The 26,632-nt window shown below is 41.5% G+C and overlaps 1 protein-coding gene and 2 non-coding genes across 16 annotated transcripts in view; all 3 read right to left on the bottom strand.

The window, feature by feature from the left end:
* The window catches only part of CNOT1 (CCR4-NOT transcription complex subunit 1), a 96,669-nt gene that overhangs the window by 23,587 nt on the left and 46,450 nt on the right, over positions 1-26,632 (bottom strand). For 5 of the 14 annotated variants that reach the window (XM_075940495.2, XM_075940505.2, XM_075940499.2 and 2 more), the window contains 14 exons: positions 25,193-25,394; positions 24,535-24,681; positions 23,221-23,345; positions 20,417-20,703; positions 18,858-18,936; positions 17,208-17,438; positions 16,537-16,677; positions 15,144-15,323; positions 12,501-12,617; positions 11,996-12,106; positions 10,328-10,405; positions 9,920-10,097; positions 6,473-6,603; positions 28-324 (listed from right to left, as the gene is read on the bottom strand). In XM_075940495.2, the coding sequence (XP_075796610.1) occupies positions 28-324; positions 6,473-6,603; positions 9,920-10,097; positions 10,328-10,405; positions 11,996-12,106; positions 12,501-12,617; positions 15,144-15,323; positions 16,537-16,677; positions 17,208-17,438; positions 18,858-18,936; positions 20,417-20,703; positions 23,221-23,345; positions 24,535-24,681; positions 25,193-25,394 (2,304 nt within the window). The remainder of the gene's footprint in view (positions 1-27; positions 325-6,472; positions 6,604-9,919; positions 10,098-10,327; positions 10,406-11,995; positions 12,107-12,500; positions 12,618-15,143; positions 15,324-16,536; positions 16,678-17,207; positions 17,439-18,857; positions 18,937-20,416; positions 20,704-23,220; positions 23,346-24,534; positions 24,682-25,192; positions 25,395-26,632) is intronic. The other 9 variants (XM_075940496.2, XM_089781406.1, XM_075940503.2 and 6 more) reach the window with 5 other exon arrangements.
* On the bottom strand, positions 13,865-14,002 carry LOC112546605 (small nucleolar RNA SNORA46). Its single transcript, XR_003090336.2, has one exon. It is a non-coding gene; the product is annotated as a small nucleolar RNA SNORA46 (small nucleolar RNA).
* On the bottom strand, positions 26,305-26,440 carry LOC112546606 (small nucleolar RNA SNORA50). Its single transcript, XR_003090337.1, has one exon. It is a non-coding gene; the product is annotated as a small nucleolar RNA SNORA50 (small nucleolar RNA).

Below are 26,632 nucleotides of genomic sequence, written 5' to 3'. Positions count from 1 at the left end.
TAATGCAATGAAGCTGCACCATCTTACCCGCAGGGCAGTAGCAAAACTGTTCTTCAAGTTGGTAGCGATGCTCATCATCAGAGGTTCCCTGCAGGTAATCATGGCCATGCCAGCAGTCAGGTTCCGCATCATGTGGTGTGCTGCTACACGCATGCGTGATTCCTCTGAATCCAGTGCAAAGTCCTTCCTGACTATTTGTTCACAGGTGGTCATGGCAATCTTAATGGACCGATCTACCACTGGATGGACAAGTTCTTGCACTGCACGTTCGATAGCTTGACGCACGCACTGCTTTAGCTGTGGATGGGCCTGGAACAGGGGAATCTACAGGGGAAAATGAAGTCAACAGAAGGATCAAACCAAGGTCAAAGAACACAAGTACACGCACAGTTAAACTAGTTTTTCAAGACTTCTGTCCGCCAAAATATTCAAAATTTCACAACACTCAATATTTAATATATAGTTACAACTGATGTATGATCTTAGCATGCAGGCCACAGAAATTCAATCGCTGCTTCTTCTTCCACTAAGGAATTCATTCAAAATAAATACAGGGACTTTACTCTCAAGGGACATATTTGAACACACGAAGTGTGACTTCCTAATAAAAGTTCTATTGGAAGGTGAATCCATTGAATCCACAGTGCAGAGGTAACCCTTTCTAAAGGGAGCTAAAGAAAAAAACCTGGAAATGAACAGAAATGCATTAAAAAGGTAAGAGGCAAAGAGAAGGAAACTGAAGTATTTAAGAGAGGCTAGCACAACTAGAAAAGCAGCAGGACATCCACTGAAGGAATTTAAAGTTAAGCTGGATTAAAAATGAAAGTTAGTACACCACCTTCTGAGTCCTCTGCGAACTCTGATTTCAACCCGTTGCTCTGAAAAACCCATACAAAAGGAAAATAGGGAAAATACTATCCCAATGCACAAAAACCACTGAATTTTTTTTTTTTAAACTTTTACACCCCCAGCGGGGACTCCTGTACATTTCAAAGTTGGCCGTCACTGCGCCTGCCCCCTCCTATGGAGCTGGAGTGGGGGACCAGCTTTTAAGCCCACTCCCTCCGGGACCCTGTTCTCTTCCCCCTCTCCCCCCACCTTGCTGCCTCTGTGATAGAGGCAAGAAGGGGGGAAGCGACTAGTCAACAAGCGTGTCGACTATCCAATAAGCTTTTGCGTATCGGACAGTCGACTAGTCGCTTACATCCTTACTTGACATGAAAGGCAGAAACGACCTTTGGCAGGAAAGTCTGGATAAGGCCACTGCTAGATCTTGTCCTTACAGAAGATCACGTACAGGGGCTCTGTGGTCAGAGCTCTGATTTTTGAGACATGTCACTGATATCACCACCACCAGGAATGCTGCCTTCCTTCCAGGGCCGGTGGGAAAGAGCAGGAACAGAGAGCTTTGAATGGTGGCCTGGTGAGCCCGGAGAGGACCATAATGGAACAGGGTCCCGTACCGGTGGATAGAAATGATTGAGGCCCCACAGGAATTTCACTGACATGTCATGGGGGAAGAAAATCTGTCCTTGAATCAGATCATGAAAAAGGGGAGGTGGTTGCAAGATGCTTTCCAATGGAGGAATGTGCCGGCCCCTGCTCCACGAGCTGCAGCAAGCACTTGATGGACTGTACCAGAGCTCACTCGGGCAAGATACCATACTCCGAAGCCTAGAGAAAATCTTGTCCATTTTGCTGGATAAGTCCGCTTTGCAGACTGCTTCTTGCTGCCTACTAGGACCTCCTCTGAGCAGACACAGTTCTCCGTGCTCAACCACAAAGCATCCAAGTCAACAAGTGCAGGGATGGGAGGCAGGGGTGCAGGAGTCAACTGGTCCTGCGACAAGATGTATGGGTGGATGGGAAGGGGGCAAGGGGCAGGCCAGCTGAGGAAGTGGGGGGGGGGCACGCAAAAGGAACAACTGCTGGCTCCTTCAAACTGTTGCTGGAGCCCCAGATGGCGCTTAGGAGGCGAGGAGCAGTCCAGGCAGCACTGAGGATTGGCTCCCCAACCCCATCCCTTCCATCTGAAGCCCTGCCCCTTCCAGGAGTGCAGAGCTGCTGTCCCCACCTTGCATAGGGGCCCAGCAAGTCTGTTAGCTCGTCTGTCAAGTGAGTACAATACCATGTTCAGGAGCGGGCTGGGCTGGGCTGGTAAGGCCATGCCGGAACAATCAAGATCACCCAAACTTTGTCCCATAGGATCCAACCTGGATCTGGCTGATGAGGGGGATCAGCAGGACTGTATACAGCAGGCCCCCCGACCATGGTGGGTGAAACGGTCCCAGATTAAGCCTCTGTCCAGCCCCAAATGGAAGCAAAACTGGTGGCACTTTTTGTCTGGTGGCAAAGATGTCTGCGAGGGGAAATCCCCCACTTCTGGAAGACCACATTGGCCACTGCCAGATGGAGTGATTGCTCGTGATGCGAAGAGAAGTCCCGGCTGAGGCGATCTCAATTCCTGGGAAGTGAACAGCCTCCAAATGGTGCAGAAGTCCCAGAGAAGGAGCAATTCCTGACACAGGGCTGACAAGCATGAACCTCCCTACATGCTGATGTAGAACACTGAGGCTGTGTTGCGTGTGAGGACTTACACTGCCTTGCCCAACATGTGCAGCGGGAAGACTTTGCAGGCCACATGAACAATTCTAACCTCCTTGATATGTATGCAGTCTCATGTCCCCGAGGGTCCACATCCCCAGGGTTCAGAGATTGCTGAGGTGAATGTTTCAGCCCAGATCCAAGGCATCAGTCATTAGCTCAAGGAAGGGAGTGGGAACCCTGAACAGGACTAGAGATGTTAGTGTGTAGTTGGTTACATGGTTAACTGATAAGCCTGGTCTTATAGGTTAATCCTACCAACTGTACACACCTGCCCACCCCACCCTTTGCTGTGTCTGTATTAGGGGCAGCAGGAGGGAGGGAATGATGGAAGCCAGTGCCCATGGGGAGCCTGCTTTTAAGCTGGCTCCATGCACATATCAACTGCACATAACTTCTGCCAAGCCGACTGCCACCCTTCCCCTGCTGCCATCCACTGAACAGACTCCCTGCCTGCCTGCTACCCTGCACTGCTGCCTACACAGGCAGCACCATGGGGCAGCAGGCAGGAGCTGGTCTGTGTAGGAAGTTGATTTTTAAACTAGCTCTTCTTACAGACCAGCTTACACCTGCAACCTTGCACTGCTGCCTCTGATAGAAGGGCAGCAGCATGAGCGGCAGGGAGCTCCCCAGGAGTAGGGAAATCAGTGCATTGGCAGCCGGCCCTAACCCCAGGGACTATCCAACAGCTGTGTAACCACTAAAATTAATGCGGTTACATGACTATTCAATTACACGCTATCAAACATCCCTACTTCCAACCCTAACCTTCTATGAGCTGCTTTCACAGCCAAAGAAAACTGGCCAGAGCACAGCAGTTCTGATGCACCATGACTGCCAGCAAGGAGGAACTGGGGGGTAGCATGCTGCACCCCTTAATACTGCACCATGGAGGTGCCACTAGAACTGCTCCCCAACAGATTGCTGAGGGGGAAAATTCTGACACCAGTGCCATGTGACAAGCACACCCCCTAATGTGAACAAGCACTCAAAGAACAGGAGGCTACAAAAAGCCTCTCCTATTGGAACGGAAAGTGAAGCAACCCAGTTTACAGTAGGCTAACTGAAAGAGGATCAGGAGTCCACCCCTCATCCATGATAGGCTGAGTATTTTAAAGTTATCAAATTGAGCTTCACAAGCAGATGAAAGTGACATGAAAGTATTTATCGTAACAAACTAGCACATTTACTCAATATTGCCCAGCTTTTTTTTTATTTTTATCAAGTTAATTTTAGTCAATTTTTTTTTAAAAAGTGGGAATTCCACCAACTGTACTTTTTTCTTCATGCCTGTAAGTCAGTTGTGGGCAACCTGCAGCCCACTGGGGTTCTGTGGGTGGCCCACAAGGCGTTTTGTTTACTGTTGCTCACATTCAGCGTTGCCACATTAGTAATACTAAAACTGTGGATGGAAACCAAAGTGACATGCACTTAAGCAAGGTCATGTGACATGAGGTGCATGCTGATTGCACACAACATTGACAGAGCTGTGTGCACCCTGTGCATCCCATCAAAGCACTGCTATGGTCCAGCTGGCACATCCCTCAAATTCTAGGTACTCAAGCACAGTTAGCAAAATTGCTCTATCCCAGGAAACTGTTGGTCATTACAATCTTGCAGCCCACTTTCCAGCCTATGTTGCCCATCTCTGCTATCCTCTCTTATTTGCTAGGTTTTAACTAAAAAGGACTACAGTCAATTTGGTTCAACACTGCCTTCTAGTTTTCAAACCTTCAGCATTGATTTACCTGTGCCAAAACAGCACTACCCAAAATTTCTCTGTTTTATCTATTTTCTGTAAGGTTTATTGAGAAGCAGTCCTATTCCAGGTTCACCCGTGTTTTTCTGGCTCATCTTGGTTCAGTCTCTCAACATTTGCTCAGTGATGTCAATTTTGAGGACTGTACTTGATTTGGTGATTGTTTGGTTTTACCACTCAAGGGGGACAGCGCTCTCAAAATATCCACTCAATGTGCAGCTGTAGTCAAAAAGCATACAATGCTGGGAATCATCAAGAAAGGGATACAGGAGATAAAAAAGATCTCTATTATCTCTAAATCCATGGCATGCGCGCATATGTGGTCACTTCATCAAAAAAAGATACTGGAATTGGAAAAGGCTAAGAAAAGGGCAGCAAAAATGATGAGGTATGGGACTGCTGCCATGAAGAAAGATTAATAGGAGTGGGACTTGTCAGTTTGGAAAAGATGACTCAGAGGGGGATATGATAGAAGTCTATAAATCATGACTGGTGTGGCAAAAATAAATAAGGAAAAGTTATTAACGTCTTCCTATAAGAACTAAGGGCCACCCGGAGAAATTAATAGGCAGCAGTTTTAAAAAGCAAAGAAGGAATTTCTTCAGACACCAACCAAGGGAACTCTTTGCCAGAGAATGCTGTGAAGGCCAAGACTAGCAGGGCTCAAAAAAAGAACTAGATATATGAATGGAGGATAAGTCCATCAATGCCTATTAACCAAGATGGTCAGGGATGGCATCCCTAGCCTCTGTATGCCAAAAGCAGGGAATGGGCCCTGGGGGATGGATCATTTTCTGTTCTGTTTATTCCTTCCAGATCACCTGCCATTGGCCACTGTCGGAACACGATACTGAGCTAGATGGGCCTTTGGTCTGACCCAGTATGGCTGTTTTTATTCAATACCAAAATTCTAAAAGGTTTAGTGCACACAGAGCATATGGATATAAGTTTATCCAGTTAACCAATAAAGAGCTTTTCGGCTTCTGGTAACAGTTAAACTCTGAGAGGCCGGCAGCCTGTTTACAAATCCATTGAATACACAGTTAATCTGTTACAGGTTAGTATTTTTTAAACCCTTTTTACATCCTTAAGACAGGTACAGGAAAAGTCTTTTAACAACTCAGTGTTGGGGTACACCTATATACAATTAGATAACTTCATTATGTTCACCACATTATGTTCTATGGCATTTGGTGGACAACAGAAAAATATTAATGGTAGCTCAAGACAGAACTTTTTTTACTTTTGATCACAGAAGTATGGCTGAAGAGATTGATTTTGTACCTCAATGGAAGTTAGCATTTCTGATGGCCTGCCAGAGTAAGTTCCATGCTCATGGACTCTAACTTGTTCATTCATGATTAGAAGCAGGGTGCAGTCATAATAAAGGTAGAAAAGTGACTGCAGAAAGATAATCTTAACTTTTTATAATACAGAAAAAGACATTTTAAAAACATCAGCCCAATTGTGTTTTGTACAAGTCTATGAATTGTGCTTACTATAAACCGAAATTTTGAAAGGCTCTTTACAGGTGGGATAAAATATACTCTATGCAATAGTCAAACCTGGAAGTGGATAAACATATAATCTCTGCTACATTAGCAAGGTTAGACTGTAAACCAGCTAATCACTGAAAAGTATTCTGAGTTACTGCTGCCACCTAGGAGAAGTAATCACAAGTTTAGAGAAAAAAAATCTCTACACCAAGATTGGACCTATATCAGTAGATGCAGAGATGTTATCTGCACTTACCCGACTACAAAATCGATTTCAAATGTAGTTCAAGTCACAAGGTACAGATGTGTGTCATTATGATTTCTAGCAGATGCTTGTCTAAAGTTTATTTCAAGCACTGTGACACCACTCCTAGGAAGACTGTGGTGCAGGAATAAGAGTTTTGGCAGGACATGTGAGGAACGACATGCTTGTGTGAAAGATTTATACCAACTGTATACATTGAGCCTAGTTCAATCAACATCGAAGTAGTGACTTCCTCAGCTCCAGAAGAAGAGTGCTTTTTGGTGAAAGTGTGAAAACCCCTGCAGCTCATTTTCTACTCTGGACTGCAAAAACTTTCTGTAACAAATCACAATGAACTCTAGTACTTACAGTCGGATTTAGAGTAATGTGTGGAGCCAGCCCTCCTAGAGAATAGACGTTGATGTCATGATAACTGTACTGAGGTTGTGGAGGAACGGATGCTGTACAAGTGGTGTTGGTAGCTGGGGTTGTAGAAGCAGCTGTGGAACACAGAAGTTGTAAAACAAATTTTAGAGTTGCTTCTTTCATAGAAACTAATTCACTAAAACTAAAGTTCTTGCCCCCGCGCATTTGAAAAAATTAAGCTTTTACTATTAATTACAAAGCTTCTGAAAAAAGCAGAATTCTTAGTCTTTCCTCTGAGAAGGGTGATATGCCACTAACAGATTACACCATCTATCCACTTTAAATACTGCTGCCTTTCTATAAGCTAGTGTCACAAACAGTTATAGCAATCCTTGCTAGCCTCCCCCAGCATACAGTATTTACAGATTTTCCATGCAAGTACAGTCCAGACTCTTTTGTATGTCCCCTTCAGACTACATTACACATTACTATACTTTTTCAATAGATTAGCCATCTCACTTCATTGATGTTCCTGTCTATGATGTTCAAGCACTGAGAATTTGCAATTGTACATTCTTCATTCAAGCCATTCTACATCAGATTCTTGTGAGATTGTGTAAACTACACGGGACTGCTACTCACTGACCTGCAGAACTGTTTTTAAATTCCTCATTGTAATGTAAGAGATCCTCACTATACTGATCTTCCCCACAGTGTGTACACAAACTGAATATGGGGACAGTTTTGGTACACCCTTCGTTGTGGACTCCGCCTTGACACCATGACATGTAGAGTGCTTGGGTCATGGATACCATGGAAGGGCCCTCCAAGTCAGACAGTCAAAGAATGACAACCACATGAAAAGCAGTCCACTAGTCCTCCAATTTGGGGGATAGTTTAAACCAGGGATACTCAGTCCACTGCTCACATGCGGCTCTGAGGCATAGCCTGCAGCTCTTCAAGGCCCCCTCTCTGAGCGCTGGGAATAGCTGATTCTGGGTGCTACTGGAGGGAGGGAACCCCCAATTTTCCCCTTTTTAGCAGCTGCTAAAAAGTCTGGCTGTGCTTAGCATTTGGTGACTCCAGGAGCTGGCCCTTTAAAGTCCAACACCAAGTATTGAGAGAGTGGTGATTTATAATACACCTCAGCAACTGGCTGCCCTTTGTTGCCTCTCCATGGGCTGCACTCTGCACCCTGGATGAAGCACCTGAGCCAGGGGAAGGGATCTGCTCCCAACACCACATGTCAACCTGTTGCTGGGTGAGTCAGGCTGCTGACAGGGAGTGGGTGTATTGGTGCCCTGCTGAGATGGGTGAAGGAGTGCCATATAGGTGCTGTTTAAACTGGGAACCCAGGGGTTCCACTTTCATGTAGATCAGGAGCAAGGGAGTGTGTGCTCTGTTAACATGGTTTGGGGAACGAGTGGGTGGGTGCCGGCCCTATTGATGTGGGCTGGGGAACAGGTGTATGGGGGTTTACACTGGGACCCCACAGGTGCCATTTTCCTGTGGATCAGGAGCAGAAGGGTGGGTGTTCTGTTGGTGTGGGTCAGGGAGCAGGTGTGTGGGTGCTCTTCTGACATGGGGCTGGGATCTCAGCAGCACTCTCCCCTGGGGCTGCCTGCCTTTGCTGGGTACCAGGAGAGCTCCCTGTTGGCCAGACCCTGCCCTGTCCCTGACACTGCCCCTTCTGCCCCCATGCCTGTCTGTGGCACGCAGAAGCCAGGGAGTAATCAGACCCAACCATTTCCACAGATTTGGGGGGGGGAGGGAGAAGGGGGAGAGGGTGTAAAACAGCAGGTTGGAGTCCTATGGGACGCATTTTGTGATACCAGCCTCTAGTTCAGAGGCAGGCAATTTCTGATGGGGACCACTCCAAGAATTTGGAAAATGGTCCAGGGCCACACTCTTCCACATTAATGGAGGAGGCGCTGGGTCTGGGATGAAGGTTGGGTGAAGGAGGCAGTGATGACTTGGGTTAGAATCAGAGAATACTAGCACTGGAAGGGACCTTGAAGGATCAAGTCCAGTCCCCTCCCCTCCCCTCCCCTCACAACAGGACCAAGCATCAACTAGATCATCCCTGACATCTAACCTGCTCTGAATTATCACCAACAATGGAGATTCCACAACCTCCCTAGGCAATTTATTCCAGTGTTTAAGCGCCCTGACAGTTAAGAACTTTTTCCTAATGTCCAACCTAACCCTCCCTTGCTGCAATTTAAGCCCATTATTCTCCTTGGCCTCTGATGACAGGACAAGCAGCAATTTCTCCCTTCTCCTAGTAACACCCTTTTAGATACTTGAAAACTGCTATCATGTCTCCTCGATCTTCTCTTTTTTAAACTAAACAAGCCCAGATCTTTCAGTCTTCTCTCCCAGATCAAGTTTTCTAGATTTTAAATCATTTTTGAGACTGTGCTGGGGGTGGGAGCAGCACCTGAAGCCTTCCCTCCCTTCTCCAGGCTCACAGCTGTTCAAACAGAACCCTACAAGGTAGCAATGGCTGCTTTTCTCAGCAGCATGCAGGGAGCAGGCAGGGAGTCTGTGACGTGGTGGCTTGGCAGGCCAAATCCAGCCCGCAGAAGGTATTTTGCCTAGACCTGGACCTCCCCATCTCCCCCCACAGCTCTTCCAGTAAATTTTAGAGGCCTGGACAGCAGCCTGGCTCAGTCCCAGCTTGTGCTGGGTCCCGGGGGTATAATACCCCTGCAGGGGGGGGGGGGTAGCAATAATACCCCTGCAGGGGGGTAGCTTCCAGGGGCCCACTGCGAGCCAAGACTGAGTCAGGCTGCCTGCCCATCAGGTTCTAAATGACTTTCCTTGCAAAGCTGCAGCATGGGTAGCTACTGGAACCTGGCAAGAGCCAGGACTAAGTGCTTGCAGGGCTAACCCTTATCGATTAATTGCACAGTCGACAATGTCACTTCATCTGCAGCACACAAAAAGTTAGTTGGCTAAATTTAGTTTGTGTTGTATTGAAATTTGAGAGTATTTGGTTATATTCATATTGTATGTGTGTTTGGTGGGATGGCTTCTAGGTCATAATAGTAATCACATGGCTCTTGATTAATGGTGGTTGGAAATGTGGCTCACCAATCACATGACTGATTACCACTAGTTTAAAAATGTTAGTGTTTCTACAGCATAACATTTTACAAGGCTATGAGGTAGACATTCTGGCAAACAGCATAGACAAATACGGAATTTGTGCCTAAAGTGATATCTGACAACACATGAAGGATTTAGTTTTTGGTACATGTAAAACGTCTAGAAGCTTTCTAATTAATTCCTCTTCCAAATTCTGAGGACTTGCTAAATATATAAAGCTTATCACTAAAAACTGCTGCTATATACACACACACACACACATTTAGCAAAGCCTCATTTTAACTTCAAAAGCACCGGATTGTGATTTTATAGTACAGCTAAACCTTCACAATTACTTACTGGTTGTTGTGATTGGTGGTAGCTCCTCTGGCTGTTTTACATCCTTCTTCGGAGCAGAGAGCTGCTCATCCAAATTTTTCAGTCGATCTTTGTCTTTCAGGAGGTTTCCAGGTTTCAGCTCATTGATGTCTAGTGCAAGGTTCTTGCAGAGCACCTCAATCTCAAATTTCAGATTTAGCTGCACAACAATTCCAGTATGATTATTTCAGGTTATATATTTACCTCTTGTATCGTAAGACAATGCACCAGACCAATATTCCACAAGGAGATTGTCTAGAAGCACCAGAGTTAGCACCATGAGTCACCTACATTTGAAGTCTTCCAACATTACATTTTCCTAAGCTAATTGGCCAAGAAAGAAGTGTTCAATAAGTGCAGGGGAAAAAAAAAAAGTTAAAAGCAACTTACTTTTAAGTCATGTTCTTGATGCAACTCAGCTAAAACATTCATGATTGCCATTGTCCACGGGTTTGGAGGCCTGAAAACCTATAAGAAGATTGGGGAAGTGTCAGAAAGACGTTTTCCAAAAGGCGTGCTGAGTTTTGATTTACAAGTGTACTTTAAAACAAACACAACAGCTTTTTGTATTCGTCCAGCTGTAAAAAAGTAAGGACAGTTTCCAATAATGGTGTAGATACGGCAATGTCCTTCCCCAGCAGTACATCTGGGGGGAAAAGCCTCAATTTAGTATTAAAGTAAATTAAATTTAGTATTAAAGTAAATTAAATAGGAAGTAAATTCCAAACGAACATTAGAAGCCAGTTCACTGTGGTTTCCATCTGGAAAATCAACAGTGCCATTGCAGAAGTAGAATTGGGGAGACAAAGGCTGATCCAGGAAAAAGAAAAGGACACAGCTAATGAGGTTCAGGCTTTGTCTACAGCAGGGCTGTGTCTAGATTGCACCCCTTTTCCATAAAAGGGATGCAAATTAGACAGCGCAATTGCAAATGAAGTGGGGATTTAAATCTTCCCCGCTTCATTTGCATAAACATGGCTGCTGCTTTTTTCTGGCTCGGAGCTTTGCCGGCAAAAAGTGCCAGTCTAGATGCAGATCTTTCAGAAAATAAAGCCTTTTCCGAAAAAATCAGGAATAAGGGATCTTTCGGAAAAGGCTTTATTTTCCGAAAGATCCGCGTCTAGACTGGCACTTTTTGCCGGCAAAGCCCCAAGCCGGAAAAAAGCGGCAGCCATGTTTATGCAAATGAAGCGGGGAAGATTTAAATCCCTGCTTCATTTGCAATTGCGCTGTGTCTAACTTGCATCCCTTTTATGGAAAAGGGGTGTAATCTAGACACAGCCCAGGAGTTTTCAAAGTTGGGAAGTGGCATGGGCCATGACCCACAGCTCCCTTTGGCTGGAAACGGCAAACCGTAGCCAATGGGAGCGGCAAGACTTCATGTCTATGTACGCTTAGATAAACAAAACATCCCACAGTCCGCCAGTGGCTTATTGGGTGGGCCCACAACCCAAACTTTGAAAACCCCCAGTCTACATAATAGAACTTTTAGTGGCATAGCTGTCAGCACTGCCATGACACTAAACCGGGCAGCGAAGCACTTTTCCTGACAAAATACTTCTACACCCACAAGCAACATTCACTAATCAATGTGTGCGCGCTACTGAGGATACTATGCCGTTCACACAGATACTTGCTGTGGCGAAGCTTGTGTCTTTTGGGTATAGAGTAGCATCTCTAAACAAAAAAGTTCTATTGCTCAACTAACAATGTAGACATAGCCTCAGAAAAAAGTTAGGCCCCCTGGGACTTTCATTTGTGGGTAAACAGAGGAATGAGGTACAGCTGTTTAAGCACACATTCCAATCAACCCTTTCTTCCAGAACAAATTGTAGTATCTACAAGACCTTTTCACTTTGCTCCCAGGTCACATCTCTCAATTTTCAACACCCTGTTTCCATCCATTTCTGTCCCAAGACCTGAGATTAGGTTTTGAATGAAGTTTGTTTTAAAAATTCACATTTAGTGTATACTTGTTACAGAACATTTATTTTGCTACTTAAATTGTAGAGCCACTTCCATAGTTACATCTCATTTTGCAGGTTTGCGTTCACTTACCACACTTCTGACGCTAGATTCTAAAACTTTGGCAACAAATGGCACCACATAAAGCAACTCCTGTTGCCCCTTAACATAAGCCTCCAGAAGTAAGGATTTCACATCCAAATCCTAGAACACAAAAACGTCAGTGAAACCTGGTGACAGGGGAGGGGGAGAATGGAGAAACATTCATATGCCATGTAGGGCTACAATTTAATTACAGCACTGACATATGCTGAATCAGAACAGCATTACCATCTTACCTGCTAGTTTTTCTAGGGAGTAATTGCTATGTAGTTACTTTAAGAGGACTAAGTTACTTAAGATCACAAATTATCATCAAAGGTTCCTAAATGCATAAGTTACCAAAGTGTTCAGAAGACAAACTACATAATCAGATTTAGTTTAGCAAGCTTGTTGAACAAAAAGTTAAGAAAGTCCAGGTTAAGATTCAGCTGAATTTGACTTCACGTCTATCACAAGCTTAACAGGGTTTTGAAGAACGGATTACATGTGAGCTCACCGTGTGCAAGATGGGTTTATTTTTAGCCAGCGTGATCATTCCCAACCAGTGGCCAAGGTTCTTCAGAAGGGACCGATCAGAGAAATTGGCTGCTGCTTTATCTGACGTCAGGAGCACCTAACAGATTATTACAAAAGGGAAAGAAAAATCTGTGAGAAACTCCCAAAGCCAAATCATTTAGTAGAGCTCAGACTTTCTAAAGTCAGTGTGTACATTTAGCTGTGCTTTAGCCAGGAGACAGTCCTTTTACTTTAGTACACTGAAACCATGGTTTGTCAAGTGTCTAGGAAACAGTCCCCTACTCACTTATCCTTAATGAGAACTACAATAAAGTCTTCTCCTTCAAGGAACTTAAAGTAAGCTGACAAGATCTACAAAAGTATAACTCCATGCCAGGACTACCACACCTACACAGCTCGCAAATTAACAATTCAAAATTCCACACAACAGCTAGAAATCCCTATCTAGTAAGAGAGTAGGTGAAGTAATTTTGTTTTTTAATTAGGCCAACTTTTGTTGAAGAGAAGCTTTCAAGCTTATGAAAAGTTAGTCTTCAGGCCTTGGGACAATACTCGGGCCACGTCCATGCTACAGAAGTACGTTGATCGAATTTATGTTGGCATACAGATACTACTGTTAAATCACTTGTACGTATGCACTTGGCGACTTGTGTCAGTGGTGCATGTCCTCACAAGAAGCACTTGTATTAATTGTCTTGTCAGTGTGGGGCATGGTAGGAAGGGTCCTGGAGGCCAGTAACAGTCAACATAAGCAACACAGCATCTAAATTGACACTGCATAGACCTAATTGCATCAGACATGACTTTATACCACTCAGGAAGTGGTGTTACTAAATCGGTGTAGAGTGGCACTTCCGTTAGTGAGAGCCAAGTTTAAAATACTTCCATAGTTGGGTGGATGCAAGTCAGCTTACCTGGACCTAACTGCATGGCATAAACCAGGCCCACCATTAAGTACAAGGTGGAAAAGATTGTTTAGGATAAGTAGCTAATGCACATATCAAGGGACAATTTAAGGTGAAGTGGCCTATACAAAGGTCCCTTGAAAAGCATGTTAACTTCTTGTGCAAATCAATTTGTTTCACTTTGTATTTAGCTGAGACATTTCCCAGACCTGAAGAAGCTATTTGTAAGCCCTCAAAAGCTTGTGTGTCTCACCAAAAGAAGTCTATTCTATTAAAAAAAAGGTATTCCCTCAACACCATGTCTCTCATCCTAGGACCAAACACAGCTACAAAAAAAACTGCCTCTCCTCTCCCTCCTATAATGGCATATAAATTGTCAGCAGTGAATAAAGTTCTGGTCTCTGAAGACCTTTTAAACATGTAGTGAATTTGTTGCTAATTCTATTCCTTAGCTTACTGTAGCATCAACCAAATGGTAAAGGTCAGTTGCGCTCAGAACAGTGCCAAGGATTTATTTTGCACTACAGCGTAACCTACAGTGGAGAGAAATTCCATCCATAGGTTTAAAAATAGTGCCAACTGATTCCTGTTTTTCACTTTCTCCTTGCCATTTCAATAAAATTCTTTAAGTCTAGCCCAGTTTTAACATCCTCCTCTGCCTGCACTTCACTAGTTGGAAGAGAATTAAAATGAAATCTGGTCACCACAAAGTTAAAAGGTAGCAGATGTAACACAAAAGGAAGTGTTTCTTACATAGTCAATCTGTGAGACTCCTTGCCAGGGGATGTGGTGAAACCCAAACCTTTTCACTGGTACAAATAAGGACTGCCTCCCCTATGGTTTTGGAGGGCATTGTACACATGCATGGTATTCCACAAATCCCCCCACATTCATACATTTTATTAGAAGCTCTGCTAAATTCACCATATCATTGCACATCTTATTTAAAATGACTGCAGTAGAGTATTTTGTTTAATAAATCCTGTGTAATGAACTAGTCAGCTTCAACAGGACAATTTCTTTTCTTTGATAAATGGCATCTGTAAGACATCCACTGTCTAGTCAAAACTTTCTTGGATCTTCATTCAAGAAGGCTCTATATATGCAACTCTGATTCTTGGTATAGGTATAATGATTCAGCTGGCCATTCTGTACAGTTTGCAAACAAGTAATTATCTTTACAGAGTTGTCAAATGCAAACATTTCCCCCTCTAATCATTCACTTACACTAAGTTTTTACTTATCTAATTTTCCAGACACCAGTGCAGTTTTTAAGTTAACTGTGCTCCTACAAAGGTTTCTTTACATTAATTGCAAGTTAACAGGCAGAGTCAATAGAAACAATATTACACTGTAGTAAGAACTCTGTCTTATGGGAGCAGTCTGCTAAGGAAAACAAGCCCTCCCCTCACCACCATGACAAAAGAGCTTCATAATAAATACCTGTTCCTCTCAACTAAGCCTTGCAGAACACTGCTCAGCCAAAACAGTTGGATAGAGAAACAGCAAACCTACCCATCAATGTTCATAACAGATAGTTTTCAGGCCAATAGTAGTACTTAAGGCATTTTCCCTGCCCAAATTATGAAAATAAACCCTGTTAGTCTACTTGGTAAATAATGGCTAATTTAGAAGCTCTGAGCTATATTTGGATAGTGGTGCGTGCAATGCCTATATTATTGAAAACTGCAAGCGCCAGAAGAAAAGTGACTTGTTACCTTAATATTTCTGTAGGTTTCATTCAGAACCATCTTGTTAAACTCTGGATTCTTAAGAGTGTCAAGGAAGTTTGAATATAGGCTGTGAAAATTTGGCTCAATACTGACTCTTTTCATCACAAGATACTGTGAAACCCAAGGCATGAATTCTTCTTTCACTGTTTCCTTCAGCTCCTCAACCTGGCTCCATCACACAACAAAACAAAAACAAAACAAAAAAAAACCACAGAAATTACAGTGAAGACAGTGGTAAAATGACTTTACCAGTACTGATCAATGTTAGGGTTTGTTCCAATTCCAGAACTGTTTTGGTCAGACAGATTACAACAGCCAATAAATCAACTTAAATCCATTTCAATCATTTGAATGCAGACACCCCATCTTTTGTGGAATGCTGAATGTTTACTGCATTACAATTCAGTAAATATTAAATTAAACCAACTTTATTGAATGACAACTCTGGAAACTGAAGGTGTATTTATAGAAAAGAGGATACTACTCTTAGTATGAGACTAAAGTCCAACCTAGGTTCTAGTGTTAGAGGACAGAAATTAAGCTAACTATACAAACCTTGACTCTGATTACCAAACAGGTACTAGCTGTAGATGCATATTCTGCTATGTGAACACTTGTCTAGATCACAAATTATCGGCCAAACAGCAATATGACTAGTACAAAAGTTTATTATAACTGTACCCATCAGAAAGTGTTCACCTGAAACCAGAGGGGCAGAGAATGTGACCATACACAACTTTAGTTTAGACAAAGGATAATGCTTTGTGATAATAAAACCGCACCACTGAACAAGAGCAGTTAATTGTCCAAAAATTATTGGAGCCCACATATTTTGAGGTGAAACATTGTAATGACCATGTTCATGCTGCTATTTCATCCTGTACTCTTATCTTTGGGAGAACTGTTTTAATATATCACGCAAAGAATATCTTCTAGAAGGACAGGCTTGAAATTAGTCCATATTAAGTCAGTAATAGTTTCAGGTACCAGAACTGTCCCTGAAGTTGCCATCAGTTTAAAAGAAGAGTTGCTGTGTGACAGACCAACTGTTCAACAGATGTAGAACCTGAAACTATTTTTAAAAGAAAAAACAAACAATGAAATTTCATGTAGGTCCTTCACTAAAGTAGGGGAGGGAGATATTTAATACAATGGTGCAGGAATGTACAACTTCTCCCGCAGAAGAAGGGCTATTAACTCAGACTGAGAAGAGGGGAAGTGAAATTAGTATTTTTAAAAAATACAGTTGTAATTAAAGATTTACAAGGTTTGTTTTTGCAAGATATCTGTTCACCTTCATCACACATGGCATTAGAACAGATGAGTTCCCGCTAGAAATAGGGAATAATGAAACAAGATAACTTTCTGCCACACTTACCTTCTGGGTCATATTTGATTGAGACAGATTATTGAATATGAAAGCAATTTTTTCCTGAACATTTTCTGGGGGTTCCACTATTCTCTCAGTTTGATCAGTTGCCACTAGTAAGGTATCAATGTTGGTAGTATTAATGGAAGGCTGTAGGAAGACAATGACAAATTAAGAAAAAAATAGTGCAAAGAGGGACAGTATTAAGTGGCAATAGTTCAAAGATTTTAATCAGTTTAATAGTAAAGTTAACACTTCTAATCTTCCGAGAAAGATGACCTAAGAGTGGAAAAAGTTATGTATGTAGTGTGGATATGCAACCCAATCCTCATTCCCTATAGTTTCCCCCTTAAAAAAAGCACCCTGCAACAGGAAAACCATGTTAATTCCCATCCGTCCATCCCACCCTTAGCTAAATTTTTGCTTTTTGGCTAGAAAATGCTAACAATTCATTGCCAAAAGTGTTCTCTGCAGGACAACAAAGGTTATTTCCTACCAACCAATGCTTGCAAGAGGCTAAATGCTTTATGATACAAATCCAAAGAGGATCACAACTCAATAACCTAAAGTACAAACATTTTCTCTTGAGTGGTAAGGCTCTGGTATTCACTGAGAATCAGCCATTTCCTAATTCGGTTTACCCCCCAATAAAAGCCCTGAGAAGTGATAGGGCTGCTTACCGGCACATCCTTCTTGAAGCTGACTCCAGTTGGCCGAGTGATTGTAATGGTTTTTGCCACGGTGGTGGTGGTGGAGGTGGTTACTATAGTGCTGACTTGGCCAGCAAGTGGCGCTTTTGCTGGAACCTGGGCCTGGGCCTGAGCCTGGGCAAGTGCAATACTTCCAGGGGTGGTGATTGAACCCTGCATCTTCACAGGAGGGTCTCTTGATTGCTGTCCATATTCAATGTACTAGAGGTAGGCAGACAAGAGATGTTCTGAAATTCACACATCTAGCAATGAAACTGAATCCTAATACTAGATGCCTCTGAACTATAATTCACCAGACTGAACTTCAGAGAACTTCAGTCTGGAAATTTTATATTAAACTCAATCTTTAGAATATAGAACTTTTGTGAATGCATTTACAAAAAGCAAGTGAGCAAGCAAAAACCTGGACAGGAACTCCTTGGTAAGTTCTACTAGAGAAGCCTCTTTCCAGTCCCAGTTTACAAGGCTATAGAAAGACTGACTAGTATGGCCTTCAGAGGCATGCACGCCATCCCCACGCTAGAGGGGCTGCTGAGTGACAGAAGACAGAACCCCATTCCAAGTCCACAGACAGCCACACAGATGGCCTGTGGAGTGAGAAAGTTGAAGGGACTGTGTTACCAAACACCCTACAGTGCAGAGTGGGTAAGAAAGTCTTCCCCAGAAACTTACAGCAATAATATAAAGATGGAGGAAGCCTGAATTGTGGCTCAAAGAAAACGCTAATTCAAATAGGTCTTAAATTTCTGCACCCACAGAAGTAATTCTACAATGGCCTACCATTGTAGAAGTAATTCTACAATTCTTTAGAGTGGTGCATTGACCTAGAGATTTACAATCTAGTCAAAAAGTTACAGCTGCAACACGTAAAACAATTAGTTAAGACAGCTCAGATTTTGCTTCATTTGTGGACTAGAGGAGTTATTGTCTACTCGATGTCATGGCAGCCACTTTTACTAAGCTGCAACTACACATTCAAGGGTGTGTGGCCATAGGATAAGCATCTATACAAGCCCCTTCCCCACCCCCAACAGAAGGATCATTGATTCCAACATTGCTTTTACTGTTTGGACTACAGTGCACTCCCATACTTTTGATCAGACCTAATTGTTCTGTCCCTTGTTTGGATTACTTTTAGCAGACCTGAGCACATAATTTGATCAACCACAGCAGAGGCACATTTATTCAATAGGGAAGGCCAACATTTTGGATGCAACAGGAATGTAAACCACGGGTCAGACCTTGGACATTAAGGTGACAGCACTTTTTAAAGCCTTTGCAAATGGCAATATGCCATGGATGGCCATATGGCTACACAGGTTAGGCACTTATTTCAACACAAGCAAGCTAAATAAACTTACAGAAAAATGGAAGGCACTGGTTTACCCCTACTGCCACTCCCCCAAGCCCAAGGGAGGGGGGGGGAGGGAGAACATACATACATATATTCAGGTCTATAATTTGCTCACACAAAACATTAAAAATGTCTGTGTTATTTTATGTACTTGCATGGTCATACAAGACTTATGAATGTTTAGGCTAATTTTAATAATAGAAATCAACTCAATAGATTGTTTCTCAAATTAATGAATTCGTTTTCTATCATTCTTAAACACTCACCTCCTGTAGGTGATGAGGGAACTGTATAAAGTGACTAATAGAAGCCAAGTGCTGACAATACTGGGGATAGTCCTTCAATCTGTCAACAGTAAAACTGTCCATTAGTCAGAGAGAAAGATTGAGCCCTGATAAAGAACATACCACAGAGCAATACAAAGGGTCACGGCCTATGTTGCTCCCTAGCATACCAAAATTTGCTTCTCAACTTTGCAGCTGTGCTACACAAGCAAATTTTGTAAGAGGGCTGGTAGCAAAATAGAGCAGTTAATAGCAGTGCAGTGGAAGGGTAAGTCAAACTGACCCATCTATTGCCATATATTCAATACCTAGACAGTTAACTAGATGCCAAATTGTGTATGCAGTAATGGCACCATGATTATACTTCTACTTCAACGTTTAGAACTATCCCCTACGTCTGAATGAAATCTCTCCCTGTGCTTAGTCATTTTATTCTGTGTATATCTGAAAATGCTAGATGGCAGTCATTAAGTTTTAAAACCCAATTTGTAATGTTGTGTATTTTACCAAGAATGAATCAAAGTAATAAATATTGGGTAGGTCAGTCTTGACAATACCATTTTAGTTTGCTAGGCAACAGAAACTTAATAGCTATAGCGAGGCTTTCAACTATATAAAAACAGCTGTTTGTATCTTAAATTCAAAAAGTTGGATAAAGCATTACAGAATTAAAGGGTACAGGGAAAAACATTTATTCAGAGCACACATTTAAAGATGCTAAATTGGCACCTTTAAGAAGACTTCCTTAAATCAAATGTAAGAAAGAAGAGTTCTCTTACATCCAATGATACTTAAATTATCCAAAAGGCCTGGCTCAGTTTCCCCATCTGCAAACAGTCTACACTCCTGGCCCTAATGTATCTGAGAAAATCTCTAACTTGTCGTCTCGCTGGCAATATTTCACAAGCATTTTCTGGCAGGTGGAAAAATTAAGTATCTGCTAGCTAAAACATATGCAGATAGCAAAGTTTGAAGGTTTTCTTCATATTACTACAGGAGTATTCCTTCTAACCCTACAGATAGCCAATGAAGTAGAACATTCTGCAACATGGCTCATCTGAGAGGATTTAATACTTCATTGCAAGGACCAAAATTTGTGTTAGTGTCTGACCAGTCTCATATTTAAGAAGCAACTTGTTACTTTGAGTAAGAGTGCCTATGTAGAGCATTCTTAACCAGTGGATCAGGGTTTATCAATTACGTCTTGAGTTAAAGGTATATCTGTACTTTAGAGACTGAACACGTGACAATTAGATTTCATAAAATATATTCAGTTGAATTTTAGAGAGATGTTTGAATGTAGCCTCAAGCCCATGCTGACTATGTATTATGACTAACATTTGATTTTTTTTTTAAACCGATTATCTTTAGGTGGGTTTTGTATGTTAGCTTGGAATTGGATTATGATCAGGTTGTGAGATGTGCCAGTATTGACATACCATTAATCCCGTATAGCTATTACTAAGTATATGACTAGAGCAGGCATACGTTTTATAAAACATCTCATGCATTTTTTTTGAAATATTACAAAAATCACTCACCTATTTTTAAATCTATCTAGTGCAGCAATACCAAAATAGTACATTTTGGATGCAAAAGGCTTTCGTAAGGCTTCAAGAACATAGCGCAGGGCCAGGCCCAATGCCATGTAAGTAACCAGTCCTTTCTCTATTATCCCACCAAACAGGCAGGCTGTTATATGCAGCTCTTTGTCTGGGTACTGGGGGAAAAAACGGTATTCCTCAAACAAGTTCCTCAGCATACAGTTAAACACTTCTCGTTCCCGCTTAATGTTGGAGTCCTTAAACCTCTGTAGCATTTCTAACACCTGCAAAGAAATAGAAACTGTTACCAAGAGACTTTCATCTCAGCCCTTTCACACCAGAGGGTTCAAGAGCACCCTGTGACTAGTCACTAATATAAACTGCACTGGGAAAAAATTCCCAGTGCAATACTGCCAAAGTGAAGGTGGGTCTCTATATGTAACCTCAGACTCTTTTTTTAAAGTCTTGTCAAGAGATGACTTGACCGCTAGCTTTTAGTGTGGCTATTATGCAGATTCTAATTGGTATATTTTTAACAAAAGCTTTTAAGTACAGTGAAAGCTTTGTTATCCAGCCCTTTTAATTGGAAAACTTGGTTAACTGGTATTGCCCCAGGCACAATACCCCTCCTCCCTGTGTTCAGCACATGCAACTGACTCCCGCCTGTCCAACTGGATGGCTTGATGCCTCTGGCTATTGCAGGGCTTCTGACCACTGGTGGATATCATCAGCAGAAGCCTCCTTCCCCCCCATCCTGACTTGAGCTGCCAGGAGCTGGATCTGCTGGAGGGCTCCTGGGCAGTTGGCTTGCCACTTAGAACACCTCTGTGGCTCGGAGGAGGGGGGTAAGGAGAGAGAATTGCCAGATGTTCCCAAGGGGTGGGGGTTGGTTTCTTTCAGGCAGGGGGCAGGGGCAGAGCAATAAGCTTGAGAATCTGGCACATTCAATTAACCAACAACTCCCATTCTCCATCAGTGCCAGATAACAAAGCTTTCACTGTAGTTGTCAATCTGATTGCACTGCTACATTTACAGATCAGATGACTTCATCCCAGCCGTACATATTCAAACTTGTCTAAATTTGTGTACATAGTATCAGCCCAAAAGTATTAATTGCAATTGTCAGTACTTTAAAAAATTATGGTCAGAAAAGAGACTGTAAAAAACAACTTCCTCATTCAGATCTGCTCTCTATGTATCCCAGCTCAAGTTTGCTTTTGGTCTTATTTTATGAAAGACCTCTCATTAGCGCAGCTAACTGAAAAAAAAAAGCTCAATTTTATTTGGCTCAGAGTACATTCTGATTGCAGAATCATTGGGACACGTGTCTCACATCTCATTTGAATTTCATTCCAAAATTGAGTTTGTAGGACTGATGGTTATACAGATATTTACTTGTAAGACTGATTAAGTTTTGATCAAAACAGAATCACGATTGTCATTTTAATTGACATACTTGTGTTTTAAAACTATTTTCCCAAGGAATCTCTTAATTATGGAAAGTAATATTCAAGGCTTCACAAAATGAGTGTTTGAGCACAAATAAGGAATGTGTGCACAAGTACTTAACATACCAATTGTGCACCTCATCAAGAACCATAATTGTGTCCCTACCCATGCAAATAAAATGTCAGACTGTCCTAAGCAGTACTTTTGTATGCAGGAAAACCGCTTCTAAAAAGGTAGTTTTCTTCAAATCTATGGCCTTGGAAAAAGGAAAAATTAGCAAAATCCTTTACTTTACTCAGGACAAGTGGACAGTTAAACATTTCTCTTCAAGTCCTCAGACATTGTTTGTCAGATCTATACTTCTGACATGCTTGCTTCTGAATTAAAGCAAATCTCTTGTATGTCATTGTAGCAGGGTAACTACTTTTATTTTAATTTTTCCCCCTTCAATACACATCAAGTAATTGGAAATTCAGCAACAGATTTTTACAGCATTTGGTCTGTGAAACAATTGCTCAGAGGTTTCAAGACTATGTTGTAGATTACATCTTCTAAAATATTGCTAAATTTAATTTCTCCTTTATCAGATGTAAATATTTACATTTATAAATTTGTCAGATTTATTTGCATCTATCTTCAAAAAACACTTTTCTAATATCACTTTGTACGGCTCCTGTACTGTTTCATAATGAAAATGTATGAAGTAGAGATAAACAGTGCTTTTCAATATTCCATAAGTGGGCAGATATATTTAGAGGGACATTGTTAACTTGAAATAGTCTATTTCAAAAAGCAAATTGAACTTAGCCTCAAAATTAGTGTCTCTTTAAAAAAGGAAATTAAGTATTTTCTGATTAAGTATTTTCCTCTCCCTGTTGTGCAAGTGTGTGAAGGGGAAATTGACTAGTGCCAGAAGAAAGGAAACACACTACAAAGTACTGTCAGTATATAAACTGAAAGACCATTTTTCACCTGTCATTTATAGTAATTAATTACATGTCTTATTCTTTTCAGATAAAATATGGTTTAAGTTGATGGGGTCCCTTTAAGATTTGGCAATGTTGAATACTTGTGCTTTGATTCCACCTGATTAGGTCCATCCAATTTAACATTTTCAACAGCTGGAACTTAAAACTGCACTTCAACAGTTGAACTTGTGTATGAACAAAAATGGTTTACAGCAGAGACAGGCTCCTGAAAATGAGTGCTCAGTTTACTTCCTCAGACTGCAACCAAACAAAAAGCAATGTTGCTATTTGCCCCTGTTTTTGTTTATTAACAAAGCCATTAAGAATTACTTTCAACCATAAGAAAAGTCTCTGGACAAGTGATGATTACAGAAGGAAACTCACCTCATCCACAGACATGGTGGGGTGGGGTGGATGGTTATAAATGCGTTGAAAGTAGCTATTTGCCTCATCATCTATTTCTTTACTAAAGTGCTGATTTGCCTCTGGCCACACCTGAGATAAGTCAGCTGTTGGGAAAATGGATAGCAAAGAGTAACAGTTGAGCTGATTAACAAATGACAATTGTTTTGCCCTTTTCAATTAATTTTCAGATATCTGATTAAATATAATTACAACTTATTTAATTATCTTCAGGGGGCTGAAATGTAAGGTTTAAGTGGGTTTGTTCATTTAATATGCACTAGTAATTTTATCTAAAATCATGGGTCTGTTAACTGAATAAGTGTGTTTCAAATTGATCACTGTGGGCAAAACAAAACAAAACAAATCTTAACCAGTGCTCCCAGAATATATTTCACCCCTAAAGTGTGTTAAACCAATGCCTAACCCCATGTGCAAGGAAATACAAAGAAAGCATGCTACACAACACTAACATGCAGACAATCTTTCACACAAGCACTTTCAGGTCAACCAGTGCACTTCAAGCCAAGTCATTGAATGCTTAGTCCAAACACCACAAAGAGGTTCAAATCAACTTGCAGTTGTACACTCACTGTTTAGCTTGTCATAATTCAGTTTTGGGACAAGCTACCAGACAGTAAACCTTCCAGACCTCATTGTGTCAGTAAGTCCACTCTCTGGCTGCACATCTTCAACAGCAACCAAAGCAAACAATGTGCAATTTGACTATACAGAGTCAAATGATTCAGCTCTGCCAGTTAAAGCCAGATGACAGACACTTGACTGAATTGGGGAGACCAAATATTCCAGGCTCAGAAACCAGTTAGCCTAAATCAGCTTCCCCCCTCAGTTTTAGCATCCTAATTCACCACTTCTTTCCTTTCTTAAAATCCTTGAGTTGGTAATATCCCACTCAAAGTACCTATGGTTCATTACTTTCCTCTACAGAATTTCTACAATACATACCTATAGCTATCACACAAATAAAACCCCTTTAAAAAGTGCACACTTTTATTCAATGTATAGCAGCATAAAGAAGCAGAGCAACACCGTTCATGCAGCTGTCTAACATTTCATTGAGTAATTTACTTTGTTACAAAAACTGCTTCTTTCTAGTCTTAGAACTACTTGGCAAGCTTCTGGTACTAGCGGTTTTAAAGTAGCCAGCTTCATGCTGCAACTAAAGCCACATTTCTAAGGCCTGCCATCTACTGGCCACAAGCCTGCCCTGGAGGAAATGCAGGTTAACTACAGACCACCAGTCACACTTCAGTCACAGACAACACTACCACTTACAAGGTTTCATCTTACTCTGCTGGAATGTAGGTTGGTTCAGTCCAGATGTACTCAGTTTCCTTTGCACGAAGGGATCGTTGTTCACTGCAGGGAGGCCCAGGGCCCCAGTCCCTATACCAGTTAGGCTACCCGTAGTAAGACCACCTACTGGGGCCAAACAAGGTATCAGTCATATCATTTGTACTCAGCTACTTGCATGCAGTAAGAAAAATGCTTATTCCCACCAATCTGACAAGGTGGTCACAACTATCTCCATGTTATCCAATTTCACATGCAATTATTTAGCCCATTTTACACTACTGCAAGCAAGTCCATCAAAAGGCTCAGACTGCTCCCAATCAAAATTTCATCCTTTATTCAAATGGGAGCACTTTAATATTCATCAGATGTCTTAAATATGCAAAATGTTCCAAGCAGGTCAGAATTGCATACCAATAACTGTTTTTAAATGGGAAAATCCCCTTTCCTGTAGTACATTGCATTGATTTGCTATGCAATGCTAAGTATGCTTTGTGTAAAAAAGTGGGGGCAAATTCTATGCAATTTTAATTCAATCCTAGCAAATAAGCAGACTGCTATTCTTGTCCAATGCCTCTGACCAAGACAACTATAGCAATTCTAAAAATTCCTGTTACCTCAAAAAGCAAACAAGTAGTACCTGGAAGTTGTGAAGAGAGTCCTCCAATCCCACTGAAAGCTGTTGTCTGATTTTGGGTGGAAAGGGGAGGAAATGCTTTTGCTGGTGATTGAGGTGTACTAAAAGCTGAACCCAAATTTGGAGGGAAGCCTTGCATACTCTGGGTATGTGGAACAGTTGGACCACCTAAACTAAGAGATGCCATCCCAGCAAGTGGGTCAATCTGAATAAAGAAATACAGATTATAAGCAGCCATATAAATGTACCACTTCTCTTGGCAGTAATTTATAGACATTGCTCCAATACTCAAGGACTATTTGACAGGTAGCTGAAACTTTAGCCTATGATATCATACAGGTCACCCCAACAAGATCCCATTTATCTACAAAATATACATTTATCACATTATTTTAATATTTAACCCAAGTCTGCTACAATCCTATAGATCTAAAAACCAAATTTATTAAAGGATATCCAGAGAGTCAAGATCTTAGTATTAGAAATAAAATATGTAATGCAACCCCAAAAAATGGTTAAAAGTAATATTTATATATCTGATACCACAGCAACTTATGTCTTTCAGTTTTACATCATATTAAACCAGTTACTGGCTCCAGAAATTTAATGATCAATGCTATTTATAGATCTCATTGTATAAGGGATCCCACTGTGTCCAATTTTGAGACCTGGAACACAATCTTTTGCATAGGCCTTCAGAGGTCCCAAATATTAGCAATTATAATACATTACAGAGGCTAACTCTAGGAGGTGAGCGTTCTGGAGCAGCACAATCTACCAAAAAGACAGCCAGGCTACAGACTAGTTATCTAAAACATCCTGCTGCTCTAATTGCTCACAGTAACAGTTTATAGTGTGTTCACAGGATATTTAATAGGTTTATCTAAGGATACTTTTCCTACTACTAAGAGCAGGGAATCTGCTTTACTTTTGCCTGCAAAATATTGATGCCTTTGAATTCTACCGAAATATTTGAAGTGCCAGTAATTAATAGGAAAAAAGTTCATTTCTTAAAATTTCCATGTGCCATTGAATGTAGTTGCTAGAAGCAAAAATCTGCCTGGAATGTGTTGCTTCCAAAGGAGCAAGGGGTGGTGAGCAGCGGGGAGTAACTTAAATGTACCTTGTTTTTAAAAGAGCAGTTCAGTTGAGAGCTGAAGAGCCCCAGTTATAACAAGTCCTTATGCTCTAGCACTGTTGCTTGGCCCGTGAAGCTACAAACAAGACACATCAGGTTCAAAGGCAGTGCTTAAACCTCAAAAGTCTAAGTAAATTCTTTACCACTTTAAAGAAACCTTCACTATATTTTTAACTAAGCCAAATTTGTATTTCCCTTTTTACTGCTCCCATTCTAAGCTTGTTACAAACACTCCAGAAGTGAAAGTTAGCTCTGAACTAAACCCATTACACGCTATTTTCTAGTTAAAAACACAAGCAAGTTAT

Source organism: Pelodiscus sinensis, chromosome 12 (assembly GCF_052426305.1).
Source record: "Pelodiscus sinensis isolate ZL-2025 chromosome 12, ASM5242630v1, whole genome shotgun sequence".
In the NCBI taxonomy this organism is placed as follows: domain Eukaryota; kingdom Metazoa; phylum Chordata; order Testudines; family Trionychidae; genus Pelodiscus; species Pelodiscus sinensis.
This window is presented reverse-complemented; position numbering and strand designations above follow the sequence as displayed.